The sequence below is a fragment of the Neophocaena asiaeorientalis genome, unplaced genomic scaffold (genome assembly GCF_003031525.2).
Source record: "Neophocaena asiaeorientalis asiaeorientalis breed wild unplaced genomic scaffold, Neophocaena_asiaeorientalis_V1.1 scaffold138, whole genome shotgun sequence".
NCBI classification, from domain to species: Eukaryota; Metazoa; Chordata; class Mammalia; order Artiodactyla; family Phocoenidae; genus Neophocaena; species Neophocaena asiaeorientalis.
In genome coordinates, this window is record NW_020172632.1 from 6,080,898 (window position 1) to 6,099,210 (window position 18,313).

General features: G+C 53.5%; 1 protein-coding gene across 2 annotated transcripts in view; it reads right to left on the bottom strand.

Annotated features, from left to right (window-relative positions):
• Window positions 1–18,313, bottom strand: part of GLIS1 (GLIS family zinc finger 1) — a 227,416-nt gene that overhangs the window by 68,303 nt on the left and 140,800 nt on the right. For both annotated transcript variants that reach the window (XM_024739287.1, XM_024739288.1), the window contains one exon: window positions 15,001–15,883. In XM_024739287.1, the coding sequence (XP_024595055.1) occupies window positions 15,001–15,883 (883 nt within the window). The remainder of the gene's footprint in view (window positions 1–15,000; window positions 15,884–18,313) is intronic.

Sequence of the window (18,313 nt, forward strand, 5' to 3'; positions counted from 1 at the left end):
GGGGTCCTGGGATCCTGCCTGTCCTCAAAGCCTGCTCCTCTTTCCTTAGACAAATGGTCTGTGGTCACAGGGCCTGCCAATAAATTCTAGGGGGTGGGGAGGGAGGGGATGCAGGGCTCATTGTGGCCAGAGCTGGTTTCTGCTGCTTATAAGTTAGAAACTTAGCAGGCAGCTGCTTCTCTCCCTTCTGCCACCACCCAGATCCAGGCTTCATTGCCCACGCTAGTGCCCTTTCTCACCTCCTCCATGATGTCATTCTGGTCCCCTCCTCCACCCTAGGTCCTGGCTGACAGATGCTCCCCCTACTAGGCCCCATCACCCCTGAGCACCCCTCAAGGCACGTATCACGGTGTTGCCCTCTTCTTTTTAAGATCTGCAGAGTCCACTAGGCTATGAGCTCCTTGGGCAAGGGGCCGAGTCTGCCCCAAGTAACAGACTGACCCATGAAGTCTGTAGAGAGAGGCCACTTGCTATAGAAGTCAGCTCCCACTGAGTGATCAGGGTCAAGTCACTTAACTTCTCTGAGCCTCAGTTTCCTCATCTGTAAAGTGAGAATAATGACAGCTACCTCAGAGGGCTGCTGTACGGACAGACTAAGAATATAACACAGACTATAAGACACTGGTGAGGTTCCTTCATTGCCAGTATTTACTTGGCCCTGGCTTTTCTCAAAGAACATTAGCAAAGTTATTTGTGAAAACAAGGTCTATGGCTTTGTTCAGTGACTCTGTATCATCATCAATCATTCGTACAGCCTTCCTCCAGCAATCAATTTGTGTGACTCTCATCAGGCCTCATAAAGATTTGATATCCAGACACAACTGGCCCCAACACACAAGCTGGCTGCTCTTCTTCCTTTCCCAGACAATAAGAATTCTACAATTCAACAACTTGCCTTCTTTGCCTTGGCTTCCAGGAAGCTCCAGTAAATATAGGGTTCAATCGCAGTAACTAAGTGAGCTTAGGTTTTTCACATATTTATGTCCTTTTCTCTATGTCAGTTTAACTGCATAGAGATCTTTTGTAGTAAATACCCGTGAATTCTTAATGAAAGACAAGAACTCAATGATCAGGAATAAAATGGACTAGAACAGAATGGGACATAGTAGAACATCACAGCAGGATTTTCCGGTGTTTCCTCCACTCATTCCTCTTCACAGAGGATGAAACTGAAGTCTAGAGAAGGGGAGGGGGAGGCAAGACCTGGACTGCACCTCAAGTGCTCCCAGCCTCTGCAGGCCTTGCTTTTGGGCTGCCTTGTCCACCAGGTACAGCATACACAGTACATAGAGTCCACAATACTTTTAGGAGCCCCTGAAAATGTTTGAATTTAATTTATAATCAGAAGAAAAAAGGAACTTTTAGGTCAAAGAAAATGTTTTAATACATAAAATTAATTCGTTGTCTTTAAACCAATGCTGTCATAAATTGTCATTTTTAGTATTTTTTATGGAGGAAGAGGTTGAAGCCAAAAGTGCTGGGGTCAGCAAACGTCATGATGAGGCCCTGCTCGCTTTACCCATCTCACCAACGAGTCCCGGAAGCTTCTACGTTCCACCTGCTGGCTTCCAGGGGACCCAGGCCTCCTCCACACTTCCCTCTCTGATGGGATCCAAAGGGAGCATTTTCATGAAGATTCTAGTGGGAAGTGGGGCCTGGCCAGGTGAATCTAATTTATACCCGGTAGTAAGCACCTCAGAGAGCTCCTGAAAGGCCGAAACCACCTCCTGGCTGCAGGGTGGAGCCGTTTCCCCTGGCTGAGTTTGCCAACCAGTTGTCAGGACAGACCTTCCTGGGTTCACAGCGTGGAGACAATGAAAGGGCTGGCACTTGGAAGGCACGAGCCGCGAACTTCCTGACAGAGGTCTTGACTGCAGGCCGCAGACCCTCTGTTCTGCTTGGCTCAGGACCACACCTCGTCTTCCTCAGCTCACGAGCTGGGCTCACTGCGGGGGCCACAGCGGGAGCAGAGCTGGCCTGACAAATACCACCATCCCCGCTGGGGTAAAAGCAGCACAGGTAGCTGCCCCCGAACCCCTCCCTTCCTCTGACCCCCGCACGCCTCCCCTAACCTGTGAGGTCACTGTCTCCCTGCACAAGAAGCCAGGGAAGTGAGGCAAAGGATGCCTTGGGCTTACGGTGCTAATTCTGGATAAAGCAAACCCCACCCCCGAACAGTGTAGGTTAAGTGCAAGGATCCATGCAAAGTCCAGATTACGTGGGATTGTTTTCGAGGAGTCACAGTAACTAATTAAGATGTCTTGACAGGCATTCTCTGGGCTGAGCTCAATGAAAACAGGGAGTGATCAGCTCATGATCAATTACAGAAAAACAAGATGACACAGAGGACATCCTGGAGCAGTGGGTGGCCGTGGATTGGAACCCCAGCACTTAACTTCTCTGAGCCTCAGTCTCCTCATCTATAAAATGGGACAGTAATGCCAACATCAAAAGATTCACTGAGAAGACAAAGGGCTTAATCTGCTATCTGGAGAAGAGTACATACTTAAAAAAATGCCACTTTCCCTCCTTCCTCACACTTTAAAGTAGCTGCTTTGGGGTAGTTTAATCATTTCCTCTGCTGCATTCTTGGCTATAATAGTCCTTTTGTTGTCAATTAATGCAAAATTGTACTCTCACTCTATCTCTGTGCCCATGGTCATAAAAACAGGATCTGTGGAGACTGAATTAATGATAAACAGCTGCAGCAGCAGCAGCAGCTAATTACAGAGCTTCTACTCTGTGGAGGGCTTGATTGTAAATTTCTCTCCAAGCGTGGGAATGTGGACAAGAACTCCTCCTCTCTAGGCCTCAGTTTCCAAATCCACAAACAGGATTGAGCCAGATGGTTTCCAAGCTGATGGCTTCTAAGCTCTTGTCTGGGTCTGACATTCCATGAGCTGGAGGACTTGGGGTGCAGACTCTCCTTTACCCTCATATTGCAGATTAAGGAGGGAGGGAAATCAAGGCGGGGATGGGGTAGGAGGAGTGAAGTAACACTGTGCACCGGGTGCTTGGCTGGGCTCCCTGGGCACACCACCCATCTAGCCTAACCCAGAAATGCCCCTCAGACAGCAACCCATGCAGTCCACACCACGGCCCTGTGAGTTTGCTGCAAAAACCTTCATTTTACAAGACAAGACTCCTGATTCTCAGCCTGGGCCCTTCCCAGCACACTCCATCACTTCTGCCCCACTGAGTCCGGCTCTCCCCCTTTTCACTCAATCACATTCATTCAGGAAACAGTTGTCAATCACATACTGTTCAAGACCCTGGAAACGTGACAGGGAACAAAACATAAGAGGATCTAGACTTTATGCAGCTTACAGTTGAGTGGAGGGAACAGATCAGAGACAAACACACAGTGTTGGGTAGTATGAGGGGCAGAGAGTGGATGAAGATATTACATTGGACAGGTGGTCAGGGAAGGCCTCCTGGACGAGGTGACATGGACCCCCAGGAAAGCTCTCCATGGGCCTGAGTGAAGGGAGGTGGGGCTGGAGCAAGAGAATTCTGGTTGGAGGGGAGAGCCATGCAGAGCCTGAGGTGGGAATGAAGCTGGCATGTGTGAGGAATAGCCAGGAGCCAGTGTGGCTGGAGCAGAGCAAGAGAGGAGTATGGAAGGAACTGAGGTCAGAGAGCTCAGCAGAGGCCCACACCTGCCCCTTCCTTGTCCTTCACCTCTTTCCTCCTCCCCTAGGGCCCTGCCAGGAATGCAGAAAGGTAACTGTCTGAGTTCAAAGGATCTTAGGGATTCTGGAGTCCTTTCATTTTATGGATGAGAAAAGAGAGGCCCCATAGGGTCTGGTGACTCTCCCAGAGCCATAAGGCAGTCTGATGCAGAGCTGGGGAGGGAACTGAGCGCTGAGCCCTGGCCCACGCTGTCTCTACCCAGACTGCCGGAGTCAGGGTCAGGAAACCTAAGGGCTTGGGACTGATCAAAGTCCTTGTCACACACGTGAAGAAACTGAGGCCCAAGTCCAGGTGGCTGCGTGTGCATGAAGAAGGGGTCGGGGTGGGTAGAGGAGCTGCAGACTCTTGTTGGGCCGTGTGGGCCTTTGCACAAGCCAGGCTTCCTCTGGGCCTAACGCCCACGGCAATCAATCATCAAGCTTTTCTAATGCACGTAAGGAGCTGTGATGTCTGAAACCCACCGCTGATTACAGCCTCCCTGGAGCCTGCTGGACAGTGCTGCCTGAACCCGATCCTGCTGGGAGGGAAGGTGATTCTGACACGTGTGGACTGCACAAGCTGCCAGCCATCTCCTCTGCGTGACCTCCAGGGGGGCTGCCTCCCCACCCTGGGCCTCGAGTCCCCATTTGTCAAAAGGTGCTGCAGGGCTTGGGAGCAGCATCAGATGAGATTCCCTGGAAGGTTCTTCCCCAGTGTGAACACAACACAAGCCAGCGTTCTCCAGAATTTGGGAGGCAGTGATGGTACAGGTGGAGGCAATACAAGTCAGCTCTCAACATGGGGCCTGGCACATAGTAGGTACTCAACAGACTTTGCGGCTCTGCACAGCGGGACAAGCACTGCACTGGAAGGCAAGGGACCTGAGCTTTGGTTCTTTTGCTCTGTGATCTCAATGAGCCAAACCCTCTCTACGTGCCTCAGTTCCCACAGCAGCAAACAGCAAAAGTGCAAACACAGGCATTCAGACTTGTGGCCTCCACGAGGCCACCTCCTCTGGTCCTGGATACCTGGGGAGAAGCAATGGGAGCAGTTGGTGGGGGGGTGGGATCTTGGGGAAGTATTGGAGGCACAGCAGACTCATTTTTCTTCCTGGGGCCAAACTCTCTTGACTTCCCATTGCTATCATGTTCCTTGGCAACTAAACGTGGTCAGAAATGACCCCATAGGCCAAACTGACTCCCCAAATGAGGGATTCATCAGCAGATTCTGGGGAGCACAGACTTGTTAAATAGGGGAGCAGAAGGCAGCTGTGGGCAGTGGGAAGATGACGGAGCATGGAGCCAGGGACAGGAGGTGGAGTCCCAGATGTGACACCCAGCCAGGTAGCTTCCCCTCTGTGGATTTCAGCGAGCCCATTATAAAACAGGGATCCTGCCACTGCCCTGTGCATTCCCCGACCACAGGAACTACACCCATCAAAACTGCACCCCAGGGCCTGGTCATGCCCTGGGAAGCTACAAATGTTACTTTCAGCTCGAAAACCCTACACTTTCTGGCTCAGTACAACAAAGAGGCTGGCTCATGGAACATCAGCTGAACGCTCACAGGGCACTTGCCTTCCTCCATGCCCAGCAGAGACCAATATCCCCAAGAAACACACAGCCCAGGAGTACCACCCTCTCTGCTCTCCAAGGCTCATGCTCCCAGTGTGGCAGACTTATCAAGGGAGGCTTGGGGGGTACGTGCAGGAGGCAAGAGCAGGCTGCCCTCCATCAGGCGGCCACCTCCCAGCTGTTTGGGAATGGCCACTTGCAAGGCCATGAGTCTCAGTGATGGACTCTCATTTTATCATTACCCACGTCAGAAGAATGCATCTTGAGGGGGCAGCACTGCACAAGTCAGCGCTGTAATCACTTACAGACCACGGAGGCCCCAGTCCTGGCAGTGGAGGAAGATTTATTGTGGGGATGGACGGAAAACAAAGAACAGTTGTGCAAACTTTACGGAGCCACATTATGGGAAATGCCTTTCCCATTTCCCACTGGTAAATGTGCTGGATGCGGTTTCCAAAGGGGGACTGAGCCCCGGTACCCAATCAGGTACAGACACTGCGCTCAGCATGGCTCGCTGGGCTGAGCTGGCCTGGCCCGTGGTGCCCAGGCCTTGGCTGGCAGCCAGGTGCTGCTGTCTGCTCTGGTGGACCTGGGAAGAAGGCTCCTTCCTGGGCCTCTGCGTCCTCATCTGCCTACTGCTGCTCCCCCTTGCACGCATCCACCACATGACCAACATTCTAAATGTTAATGCTGATCGTGCCACTCCCCTGCTCAGAACCCTTCCACCATTCTCTCCCTTGCCCTCAGAACAGAGTCCAAGCTCTTCATACTGGACTTCAAGGCCCTATAAGGTTCAATTCCAACTGCCATTTCTACTCCCAGCCCCCATGCACAGAACACACTCCAAGCACAAGAGGCTTCCTACGCTCCCCTCAAGGGCCAAGACTGTCTCATCTTTTGCATATGCTGTTCCCTTTCCTTGAAATGCCTTTCCTCATGGTCTGCACCTGGAAAGCTCCTACCCTCCCTTCAAAGCCCAGCTCTCATGACATCCTGGGGGAAGCCTTCTCCCTCCTCTGTGCCTCTGCAGCATTTGGTTAATTCCTTCGGCACCAGACCATTCCTCATTTGATGCTGCACCTCCTGCCTCTAGCATCAAACCTGGCACAGTATGGGTGTCAATAAAGCTGTGTTGAAAAGGTGGCAGAAGTGAGGGGGGAGGCAGCACAGCTGAGCCCAAGGCACTCTCCCGAGGGAGGGGAGCAGGTAAGCTGAGTGTCCTGGGTCTTGGAGGTGACTGAGGCCATAGCGCTGGTGTGGCCCATCACCCCTTTAACGGATGAGGTCAGTCACTGCAGCAGGCCAAGTGAGGCGCGTGAAGCTGGCTCAGATAACCCATCTGCCATCCTGTGGAGACAGAGCCTATTAACGCTCAATCATGAAGTTTACCATTTCCAGGATGTCCCTCTTAGAAAACATGTTCTGGACACTTTCTTCAAGTCACTGTTGATTTTATCTGACTTTCTCAGTCCAATAAGAGAATCATTTCAATTCCATTTACATTAAATTCAAAAGCTTTCTCTCCTTTTATTATTTTAAATTCAATTCAGAGGGCTGTGTTTTTTTTATCCTTAATTTTTTTCATATTCCATAAAGCAGTGTGGAGTTCACAAAACTTGGCCAGTGTTCCTGTACCCTCAAGTTTGGTGCTCCCAGGAATTCTCATCTCTATGAGAGCTCGGGTTTGATGACTCAAAAAAAAAAAGAAAAAAAAGGAACAAGGGCTCCTGTTTTCAAGCATGGAGTATTTTGCCAGGCATGAGGTAAGTGCTCCATATACATGATCTCATTTAATTCTCACAACACTCTCCCTTTTACACAGACAGGAAACTGAGGCTCAAAGAGGTCTCACGGCTGGTTAAGGGTCAGAGCAGAGATTTGAACCCCGACAGTTATCCTATACCTTTAGCCATTGGTCCACCCTGGCTCGCCAAACTCTGGCTCAGAATTCAAATAAGATGGAGGGCGGGGAGTCAGGGATGGAGATGAGGTAGGGATGGGGAAGTGAATGGGAGTAGGAGGGATGGGGGATAGAGGTGGAAGGGAGAGGGGGGACGTATGGGGGCACTGTGAAGCAGAGAAGGAGGAAGCTAGAAGAGCTGCAGACAGAGGCCTAAAGGCCAAGCACTGCATTTGGGAGCATGTAGCTAAAAGGTTCTGTGCCCGATGGGAAACCCATCTGGGAGGGACACGCCTATGAGCGTGATTGTGTACTCTGGGGCCGGGTTACAGGCCGGAGCACTGGACTGGGAGATGGGGACTCAACTTGATCCCCTCTGCAGAGCTCTCTGCAGTTTGTGGACCACAGGTGTCCACCCCTCACAGAGACTCTTCTGGGGTGAGCATCAGAAGCCCTATTTTACAGATACATTAACGGAGGCTCAGGAGTGAAGTGACTTGTCCAAGGTGGCACAGTCAGTGAGCAGCAGAGCTGGGATGAGTCTCCAGCTCCACCTGTCTCCTTCCTCTCCTCTTTCCCAGGCAAGCCTTTTCCATCTGTGGCCTCAGTTTCCCCCTCTGTACAGTGGTGAGAGGGGGCCCTCAGGGCTCTGAGTTGAATGCAAAGCTGGAGTTCCCAGAAAGCCTCTCCTTATGAAGGTCCCTGAATTTGATTTTTAAAAACTGGGGGAGATAGGAAGGCATCCAGTGTAAGCCAAGATCTGTAGAGCTGGAACCTTGGCTTCAAGAGGGGAAAGGACATTAGCATCTGCTGAGCACCCAAGGAACACAGAGTGCTAGGCATTAATCCCATTGCACAGTTCAGGAAACTGAGGCTCAGCATAGCTAAGTGACCCATCCAAGGTCACATCATGGCAGAGCTGGGACTTACAACAGCCTTTTCTGTTCCTTTAGGGACGCTCATGACTGCATGGCCCCTATGCTTTTTAGACCCTCCCTCTTCTCCTTTCCTAATGCAAACTGCCCAGAGCAGTCAGACCATTTGTTGTGCACTCACTGTGTGCCAGGCAGTACGCAACATCTCATGTATAGTACCTCACTGAAGCCTCACAGCAGTTCTATTCCCTCCACTTTACAGGTAAGAAAACAGAGGCTTACAGAAATCAACTTACTTGCACACCAATCATAGGCTGCTAGGTAGAAAAGCCAGGTTTCAAATTAAGGCTTTCTTGCAGGAAAACTTCAAGCACCAGATTAGGGATGGATGTGACCATCTTTAAGGTCCCTCCATTCTTGTAACTTTATGGGAAATTGCTCTGGAGGGCAGTGTCTGGGCAACGTCACACAGTGTCGGAGCAGAGAGAGCAGATGGCCACTAGGGCAGAGCCTCTGTACTAGGGAGCAGACTCAACGCCTCTGCCTCCAAGGCCAGGCCAGGTGCCAAAGAGCATGTGGTCCCCAAGACACTCAGCCATACCAGGAACACTGTTATAAATGGGGCGACATGTGCTGGGAGAGCAGGACACACGGAGAAAAGGGGTGCCGAGGAGGGGACACTGGACTGGGCTGTGTGGGATGGTTAGGAGTTTGATGGGTTGGGAAAGGCATTCCAGGCAGAGGTATCAGCAAAAGCCAAGGCCCAGAGGAGGGACTTCAGTAAGGGTTGTTAATGAGGGCATATCTGGATGCAAACTAGATGGCTGCCTTTGCTCAAAAAGGTTTTCCTACCCAGTCCCTCCCGCCCCCGACCCCCAGAACGAGATGAGGCTCAGGCCCCTGTTTCCAAAGTGGGTGGGCTTGACCTGGGTGGAACAGCTTGGCCTCTATGGGCTCATGTACAGCAGGCTCCTCCAGGGCAAGGGGTTTAAAACCATATTCAATTTTGCAGCCTTTTAATCTTACAAGAAACCCCAGCCTCCAGAAACGGAGACTGTTTTCAGGTGACTTATTTACTTTTAAAAAGGTAAAATGTCTTATTCTTCATCCCATGAGTGTTCTCTCCTCTCATATAGGACAAAAGACCCATCATGTCAGCAGGGCAGGGACCTGCAGGCTCTCAAGATCATGGGGCGCTGGCTTGGGAAAAGTAGTTAAATGCAGACGTCTATCTGCTTCCCTGCTCCATCAGGGCTCCACAGGGCCAGGCTGGCTTTGATTCCCTTCTGTGACCCCATGGCCCACCAGGGCCTGGCACACAGGAGGCGCTTGGTGTCAGCTTGCCCAATAAGTTTCAGATCTGGGTGTTCTCTCGACATTTGCAAGCAGACTGATGATTCTCTGCCTGGGAGGTGGCTTGGGGTCATGGCTAGCACACAGTCCTTGGAGTCAGGCTGAGACCTGGGTTCAAATTTGACCCCATGATGCACTTGGACATGAACTGGACTAACCTTTCCCCATCTGTAAAATGGGGATAATTTCAGTCCCCAGGAAGTGTTCTGAGCGCTGAGATCACACATGTGTGGAAGCCCTCAATACTGAAAAACACCCAATGAGTATTTCCATAACGTTCCTGTCCCCCTTGACTGACTCAAACAAGATTGAGCAGCCAGGCTCAAATCCTCGGCTCCTGGCTTCCCTCCCTCCCTCCATCATCCAGCAATAAGATGGCAAGATTCAAGGGCAGAATCCTTCCCATGGTGCTAGAAGTCTCACATCACATCATCTTTGTCTCTGGACCCCCGACTCCTGGCACACAGGAGAGGCTGCTGTCCCTCCAGTGAGGCAAGTGTCTCAAGGGGAGGATTATTCCCTCAGTTGAGGGTCACTTTCCCATAGTCTAACTTCCCCAAATTTTGGTTACCGGCCCCTTCAGGAAGCCCCCTGCCCACTGAAGCTGCCCCATTTGCTGTGCCATCCTAGACCCCCATCCTCTCAGGACCTGTCTTCCCCATGCCCTCTCCCTACGTGATGAGGATGGACTGGTAAAGCCACCAGCTCAGACATCTCGAACTCCCAGATAATTCCCTGGGATGAGCCTGAGATGTTGAGATGAGTCAGGGGTGTCAGCTGGCCTGGTAATGTGCCCAACCCACCAGGCTGGTCTCAGGACATGGGGGCCGGAAGGAGCAGATGTCCTGGGACCCCACACACTGTGATGTGAGACGCACAGAGGGCTCTACTCTGCTGAATAGAGAAGCTGGGCAAAGGCGGCTGGTAGAGGGCAGTGTGGCCTGTGGAATGGTCCAGGCAGCTGTGCCTGGTGATACAGGGCAGGCCATTGCGTCTCTGAATGTGAGTTTCTTCTTCTGTAAAATGGGCATGGTAATCCCTAGCTGGAGAGAGACTGTCTCAGAATATGTTAGGTCTCTTCTCCCTCAGGACTTCCCATAAGATGCTATCCCGGAACCCCTGTCAAGCCTCCCTCTGAGGTATATCCCTGGTCCCAGGTCCAGTGGCACCTAGGACAGACTGGGCGGGGTGAGGGATGGGGACCAATGGTCAGTGCGGCTGCAGCTCTCAGAGGAACCCGGGCAGGATGTTAAGTCCAGCCTCAAGGCTCCAGCCGTGCATCAGAACTTGGAGGGCAGGGACTAGAGCATCCTCCCTGTGCCTCTGCCCTGGCTCCTCCTTCTTACCCCGAACAGCCACTGTCTGGCACCGAGCAGGGGCTCTGCATCGCTGGCAGACACCTGACCACAAGGCCACCAGCACGTGTGACAGCTCTGCCCACCTCACCAACAGCAGAGGCTGCAGCAGTTAGCTGACCTCAAGTCCAGGTTCCACTCCTGACAGGTTCTTTTGAGCCTCAGGTTCCTCATTTGTAAAACAGCTGTCAAAGATCCTGTCCTAACTCCTAGGGCTAATGTATGAATCTCCTAAGACCATCAGTGTGAAGAGTGTGACTGGGGAGGATGAGAATTAACTAAGCAGTTCCCTATGTCATCTCTTTTAATCCTAATAACGACAGTCCTAAAAGGTAGGTACTATTATCACCCCGTTTTACAATTGAGTATGCTATGGTTCAGAAAGGTTAAGTCACCTGCCTGAGGTCACACAGCTGGTAAGTGGCAGGGCCCGAGGTCGGTGTGACTCCAGACTTGGGCTTTCACCTGCCTTTTACACCTTCATGCTGAGCTCACAGCTTTGGTCAAGCTCTTCACAAAAGTCAGGGGTTGTTGTCATGATTATTTCATAAAACCCAAGGTTATAAGAAGTTTTCCTCTTTCTCCTCCGCCTGTCTTTTTCTCGATGTGGACAAATGCAAACTCAGAGTCTGTTAATTTCTGCAGTCTCAGACAATCAGAATTCCAACCGTCTGAGAGAGCCAACCTAAGAAAGCAAGAAAGTAATCTTTTCAAAGTTAACGTCTTCGAGGCGTCGCGTCAGTATTTGGGTTGGACGTAACCTTGCTATTGGAACACAGATGAAACCCCAAATATAATAAGGCTAAGACAACTCCGACAATGTAAGAAACATAACAGGATATTGCAAAGAGATTAGGGAGCTTCCGCTGGACGGCGTGGAAGGGCTGTGGAAAGGGCAGGGTGGGGGGCGGGCGGTGCACCCTGTGGGCCAGTGAGGCGAGTCCTGGGTCCCCGGCTGAGCCTGAGGATGAACGGCCTGGGCAGAGGGGAGCTGGGCTCCTCCAGGCACCTCTAGGCCTGCCCGGTGCGGAAGCAGAGGCTCCGCAGGCTAAATGTGAACCAGCTGCGAGGATGGGAGTGTTACAGTTGGACGGGGCGGGGAAGGCTTACCTCATGAAAGAACCGTGGAAACGGCTGCTGGAAAGATAATAAAAGGATTAACTGCTATTTTAGTGGGCCATTTACTCTGCAATCAAAGTGTCTCATCTATTTCCTGTTCTCCAGAGGCTCCGGGTCCAAAATTCCTTTGTCTATTACAGCACATGGTAGCAGAGGCCTGTCATGAGAAATTAATAATTTTACAGGGAAGGGAGATTGTATTTATCTGGGGTGCGGGTTAGGGCCCGCCCCTTCCCCTGGGTTACCTACTGCACCAGCCTTGCAGGAAGGGGGAGCACCCCCACTGCGGACAAGGCGGAGCTCAGAGCTCTCTGCTACCATCTCCAGAGGATGGCACCCGGCAGGGCTGGTACCTGGACCCCAGAGAATAATCAGTTTAACAGGAGAAGATATACACAAACAAGAGCATCACGGCTTAGAAAGATGTGAGTTCAACTTCCACTCCAATGGTTACTAGCCGTGTAACCCTGGGCTAGGGTTTTAACGATATTTTTATCGTTGTTATCAATACTATTATTACTATCATGATTATTAGCCTCTATTATTATTGTCGTTATGGTTTGTCTCTAACTAGCTGTGTGGCCTGGGGTAAATTATGCCGTCTCTCTGAGCCTCAGTTTCCTCATCTGTAAAATGGGGACTAATAGTATCTGCCCCACAGGGTTGTTGTGAGGACCACATGGAGTATGAGGACAATGGGCTTAGAATAGCCCCCGCATACAGTCAGCACTCAGGAGCTGCTTGCTGGTGTTATTACCATAATCCTAACCCCCCTAAGAGGCAAGATGAAGTGTTCTCACAGCAGCAGGTGGAAGGCCAGCTGGACCCTACTGACCCCCAATGTGGGGTTTGTTTCTTCGTCTATAAAAACCCTTGGTTTTACAGGACTCTTGTAAAGATTAAACGCAGCCATGGGTAAGTACAGACATGGCTTGAACATCACCTCCTGTATGAAGCCCTTTTAGATCTCTCCTCCCTGGGCCGATGCAAACTCCATCCCAGACCCTGTCACTCATCTCCACACCCATCTCCCACGCATCTCTGACTGTGAGTGCCCTCAAAGATCTTGGCAGGTCCAGGTCTGTCTCCAGAGCCAGGTGTAAGCCAGTGTTCTGTGGAATCTGCTGAACCAAAAGAGATTCTGGCAGGCTGGCCCCAGAGAAGAAACCCTACAGAGAGATCCTGAGACCGCTCTGAGTGATTTGAGCCTCTGTGACCCACTCACTGGGCATCAATTTCCCAACTTGGAAAATGGACAGGGAAGGCCTAGATCATCTCCAAGGTCCCTCATGTCTAACACAGAAACTCCTGGATGCCGCAATTCTACACGGGAGCCTGAGTGAGAGAAGGCCACTGACCACGCCACACCAGGGTTCAGGCCAGGCAGCCTCTTCGAGGACCCTGCGTACACCACTGGGATCACCCCAGGAGAGAAGACATGAAGGAGAACTGTAGCCCGGCAGCTGTCAACTGCAGGATTTCAGAGAGAGACAGGACTGTCTGCGGTCCAGGAGTCTTACCCTGCGATGTCCGCTGGGCATCTCCTTCCAGGCAGGGGCGTGCCCTCCCACAAGGCACATGTCACAACACCCCAAAGGAATGGGGGTGTCGCCAGGAATCGGCCCAGCCACCAGTTCTGCCTCCAGCACACTCTCGGTCCAAAGACATACGATACAGTCAGCTTCTCAGCCTGCTCACTCCAGCCTCTCCCCACAACCCCAGCATGCCAACCCTGACCCTCACTTGTCTGCAAAGTGAATTTCTTCTCATCCTCAAGACCCAGCCTCCTCAAAGCTGAATAAGCTGGTTGAGTGGGTACCCAGCTCACAGCTCCACAAGGAGATGTGCCCCAAGGGCGAACATCTGGTCCCAGGAGGATGGAGTTTATGCCGCTGGTTGCCCCTCCCTGGTCCTGCAAATGCTACCCTACACTTTGAGCAGGGACAGAGGTGCACCTCTCCCCAAGCTGCACCCATTCCCAGACTGAGTTCTCCATGAGGCAGGGCCCAGTGACAGCACACAAGTGTTGGAAGAACTCAACTTTGGCTACAACACTGGCCCTGAAGACCAGACACACTGCCTCCTTCCTCTGCCATACCCAAGCCCCAGCAGCTGGGAAGATGGAGCTGGGCCTTGGTGGCTCCATCAGCCCTTCCAACCCCAGGCAGGTGCCTGTCCTGGTGGGCTGGCTGGGCCCTGTGGGTAGGGACAGTGGCTTGGCTAAAGATATCAGGGACTGGGCTTCCCTGGTGGTGCAGTGGTTGGGAGTCTGCCTGCTGATGCAGGGGACACGGGTTCGTGCCCTGGTCCAGGAGGGTCCCACGTGCCGCGGAGCGGCTGGGCCCGTGGGCCATGGCCGCTGGGCCTGCGCGTCCGGAGCCTGTGCTCCATGACGGGAGGGGCCCCAATAGTGAGAGGCCCATGTACTGCAAAAAAAAAAAAGATATCAGGGACTAAGACTAAATTTCTAACCTCTGATACAGATTTCCACCACAGTGAGAGCAGAACATGCAAATGACCACTTAGAAGGGCTGGAGGCCTGGGTGCCTATATTTTGTGTGTGTGTGTGTGTGTGTGTGTGTGTGTGTCTCCCTGGAAAGCTTAGTTTCAACCTCAGCCAGAACACTGCAGGTGCTATCCAGGTCCTTATCTGCTAACCCTTGGCCTTACCCCAAAGCCTACCCTGGGTACCCACAGCTCTCAAGCCAAATGTCTGTGAGCACCCAGTGCTCCCTGGAGGAAATCAAGCCTGTGGCTGCTCCAGGAGGCCCCAGAGTCTCCCTGGGAAGGACTCCAGGTGAAGAGCCAGTGCTGGGGGAAAGCGTACTCTCCATGACTCACCTGGCCATCGGCAGGTGTGACACTGAGCATTTGTATGTAAGAGAGAAGGCTGGCCGAGCTGCTTTGACCTCAGAGCACGTGTGTCACCACCTGAACGAGTGTGTGTGACACCAGGCCATGGAGGGTGGAGGATCGGGTACCTGGCCCTCTGCCAAGGTCCCCAGTGACAGGGCACTGACCACTGTGACCTGTGGCCACATCCCAGCAGCCCCCAGGGTGAGGAGCCTAGGCAGGGCTCTCCCAGGGCAGTGAGGTGGGTGCTGCTCTGCTGGGGGTGGCGGGGGCACAGCCCGGCGGCCGTGGGAACTCACCATGCACTTGTTGGGCTTCTCGCCCGAGTGCACCCTCATGTGGATGAGCAGCTTGTAGCGGGCATTGAAGGGCTTGTAGCGGCGCACGCACCCCGCCCAGAAGCAGGTGAAGTCCTCGCCCTTGCGCTGGTCGATGTGGCTCTTCTCAATGTGCCGCACCAGCTCCTCCTGCTGCTCGTAGGCTGCACAGCAGTCCACCCAACGGCACGCCTGCCGCCCAGCCACGCCCCTGCCCGCCAGGCCCAGCCCCAGGCCTCCAAGGCCCGGGCCAGGCGGCAGCTGAGACAGGGGGTAGGGGGGTGGCAGGCCCTGCTGGTGAGGCCCGAAGAGCTCTGAGAACTCGTCCGCGGGCTCCTGCTTCAGGAAGCCGGCCTTCCGGCAGGCTTCAAGTTGCAAACTGCCCTCGTGGCTCTCGGTGGACGCAGGGCTGGGCCGGGCCCTCTTGGGAGGGCCCCCCGGGTCTCCCGGCAGAGGGGGGCTCCGGAGTCCATTTACGCAGGTGACCAGAGCTGTCTGGGAGGAGCGGATGATGGAGGTGATGTCGGAGGAGGCGCAGGGCGAGGCGGAGGCTGAGGATGCGGGGGGCAGGCCCAAGAGGCAGCAGCGCTTCAGGCCACCCTCGGGCAGGTGGGCCTCAGGTGGGGGGCCCAGGCTAGAGCTGGGTTCACTGCCCAGAAGGTAGCAGGAAGGTGCGGGGTTGGCGAGGCCTCGGCCCGATAGGTCCAGGTCTGTGTGCAGGCCCGTGGCTGGCGGGGCCCGGCAGTGGGCAGACAGGGGTGCGCGAGCTTCCGTCATGGCCCGGTAGTCAGGCAGGGACTCCTGCTTGATGTGCTGTGTGGCCGGGAGGCCTCCGTTCACATAGGTGGCCTGGGGCCTGGGCGACCTGGAAGACAGTGCACAGGGGTCATGAGAGGGTGGGCACTCCACAGTGGGGAGGTCCAGGCAGGGGACGGTGGGGAGCCTGAGGACCAAGGGGCGGAGAAGCCCAGAGCAAGAGAGGGAGGCTGAGGGCTGGCAGCAGAAAGACCAGGACTGGTTGCCCGGTCAGCAGGGAAGAATGTGGAGGGAGAAGGGGAGAGAGAGGAAGAGGAGGGGGCTGGGAAGAGGTTCAAGAGACATGAATGTGCCCAGGAGGATGCCAGAAAGGAGCGCATTTCATCCTTTTATTAACTCCAGCCCACCCTCTCCAGTGCAAGTGCTATCCGTCCTGCCACTGAGGCCTCCCCGGGTCTGCCCTGTCCCCCTCCCGTGACCTTCTAGTGACTTCTGGAGGAAGAAGGCTGAGGATGGCTCTTTGAGGGACACCAGGTCCAGTTTGTTTTAAATTCTGCTTACTTGTCCCTTAAATCTCTCTTAATTCTTGTAATCTTTCTTAATTTCTAAAAATGTGATGTTTTGCCCCAAGCAATCTGTTCTTTCCACTGTGAACGTCAGCGGGTGGGGTTTGAATCACAATCACAGTGATGGGTCATCCTAGGAAAAACTGAGGAAAAGTTTCTTGGGGGGAATGTGCAGAATTTCAAGGTCATGAATGTACAAAATGAAGCTGGAGGCAGGCAGGCCAGGTGGCGCAGCAAGAGACCTGGGTTAACATCTCTTAACCCTCAGGTCTCAGCCACTCGCAGCTCAGCGGACCTTACTTAGCAACGTGGTCTGGGCCTCTCCCTGTAGCCCAGCTACGGGAGAATAGTTCTCCTGAGGGTGAGGACGGTGATGGGCAGGACCCAGCTGGCCAAGATGCTATCATCATCACACATGTGGTACATGCATTCCTAGAAGGGGCCTCTCCCAAATGTGGGACAAATAAGTGCAGAAAGAGATATCAGGGCCTGCCGGTCATCAGAGGACTCTGGGAAGGGAAGAGACCAGCAAGGTGACAGTGGGCTCAGGGTCCGGGAAGCCCCAGGAGCTGGCTGGGCAGAACAGGAGGCCTGCTTATGTGCCCAAAGTCTGACTAGGATACCCCACGTGCCCTCATACCTGTCCCCATCCGAGCCTCAGTCTTCTCACCTGTGAAATAAGGACTAACCCTCCCTACTTCAGAGAGAGGCTGCCAGGATCAAGGGAGGAAACAGATGCTGTGACAGCCCTCTGGGAAGAGGACAGCAGGGTGAATGGTGCAATCAGCACTGCCATCATGAACACTGCCGTCCTGGGGCTCTTTGCAGCCGGGGGTTGTGGCGCCATCACCTGTCCCTCTGCTTCCCAGCATGGCCCTGTAGCCCCAGCCCCTCCCTCTCGGGCTCCCTGCAGCTGTGGCATCCTACGCTCCAGCCCTGAGGTGGAAGGGAGGGGACAGGACAGGGGAGAAGGAAAGTCAGAGCCCGGAGCCCTCCGAGAGCACCAGCTCCAACCCCATCGCTACCAAGAGGGCACAGGGCTCACCGCAGTCACAAGCAGCAAACCAGCAGCAGGGCTGGGACCAGAACCCAGGCTCCCCTTCTCCCTCCCAGGTGTGGAGTTCTCCTGTGTAGACCTAACCTGAAGTGCTCCCTGGATAGGAGGCTGGGGGAGGGGCTCTTCTTCTGTTCGGTTCTCAACTACACTTGAACAATTCTCTGCCTCACTCCCCAGAGGCCTCTCTTCCCTCCCAGGAACTCTGCTGTCCGGAGCATGGTCACGAGGTGGGATCAGAAGGAGAAAACACATACCCCCCCATCTCCAGGGCTGGGGATCCTGGCCCACTACTGCCAGCAGAAAGCTCCGAGGGGCTTAAAGATCGGATTTGAAGCTGTGACTTTGTGAAGCTGAAAAAAAAATAAGTGCGCAGCTGTTCCTTGCGTGGTCATGATCCTGGGCCCGGCAGAGGTGGGCATGGATGGGGAAGGGCAGCCAGGTAAGCATCTGTTTGAAGCAACTGCTTTAAAAACAGCACCAGCTTAAAGCAACCAACACCAGAAGAGAACAGCTGTGGTGTTCTGTGACTGAAGTTACCTGAATAATCAACAGCAAAACCTCGAATGGCATCCGGCAGGGACGGGGCAGCTCAGGCCTTAGGGTTTCCTGGCTCCGAATGCCAGCTAAGGCAGCCCCTCCCCTTGCCCTCAGTGTCCCTGTGAGGCCGGGCAGTGGTTCTGGCCCTGCTCTGCCGCTGAGCCCTGTACACCCCAGGCAAATCCCATCACATCTCTAGAAATTGAGAGTATGGTCCCTAGAAAAAGTGGACAACTCCAGGTGCTTTCCCAGGGGCCGTCTCATGAATCCTAACAGTGTAACGGTGCATGGTAGCTGAAGGCATGGCCAAGTTCTTCAAGGGAGAGACTACTATCTGTTTGACACTTTTGAAAACTAAAGCAACTTGCCCAAGCCCTCA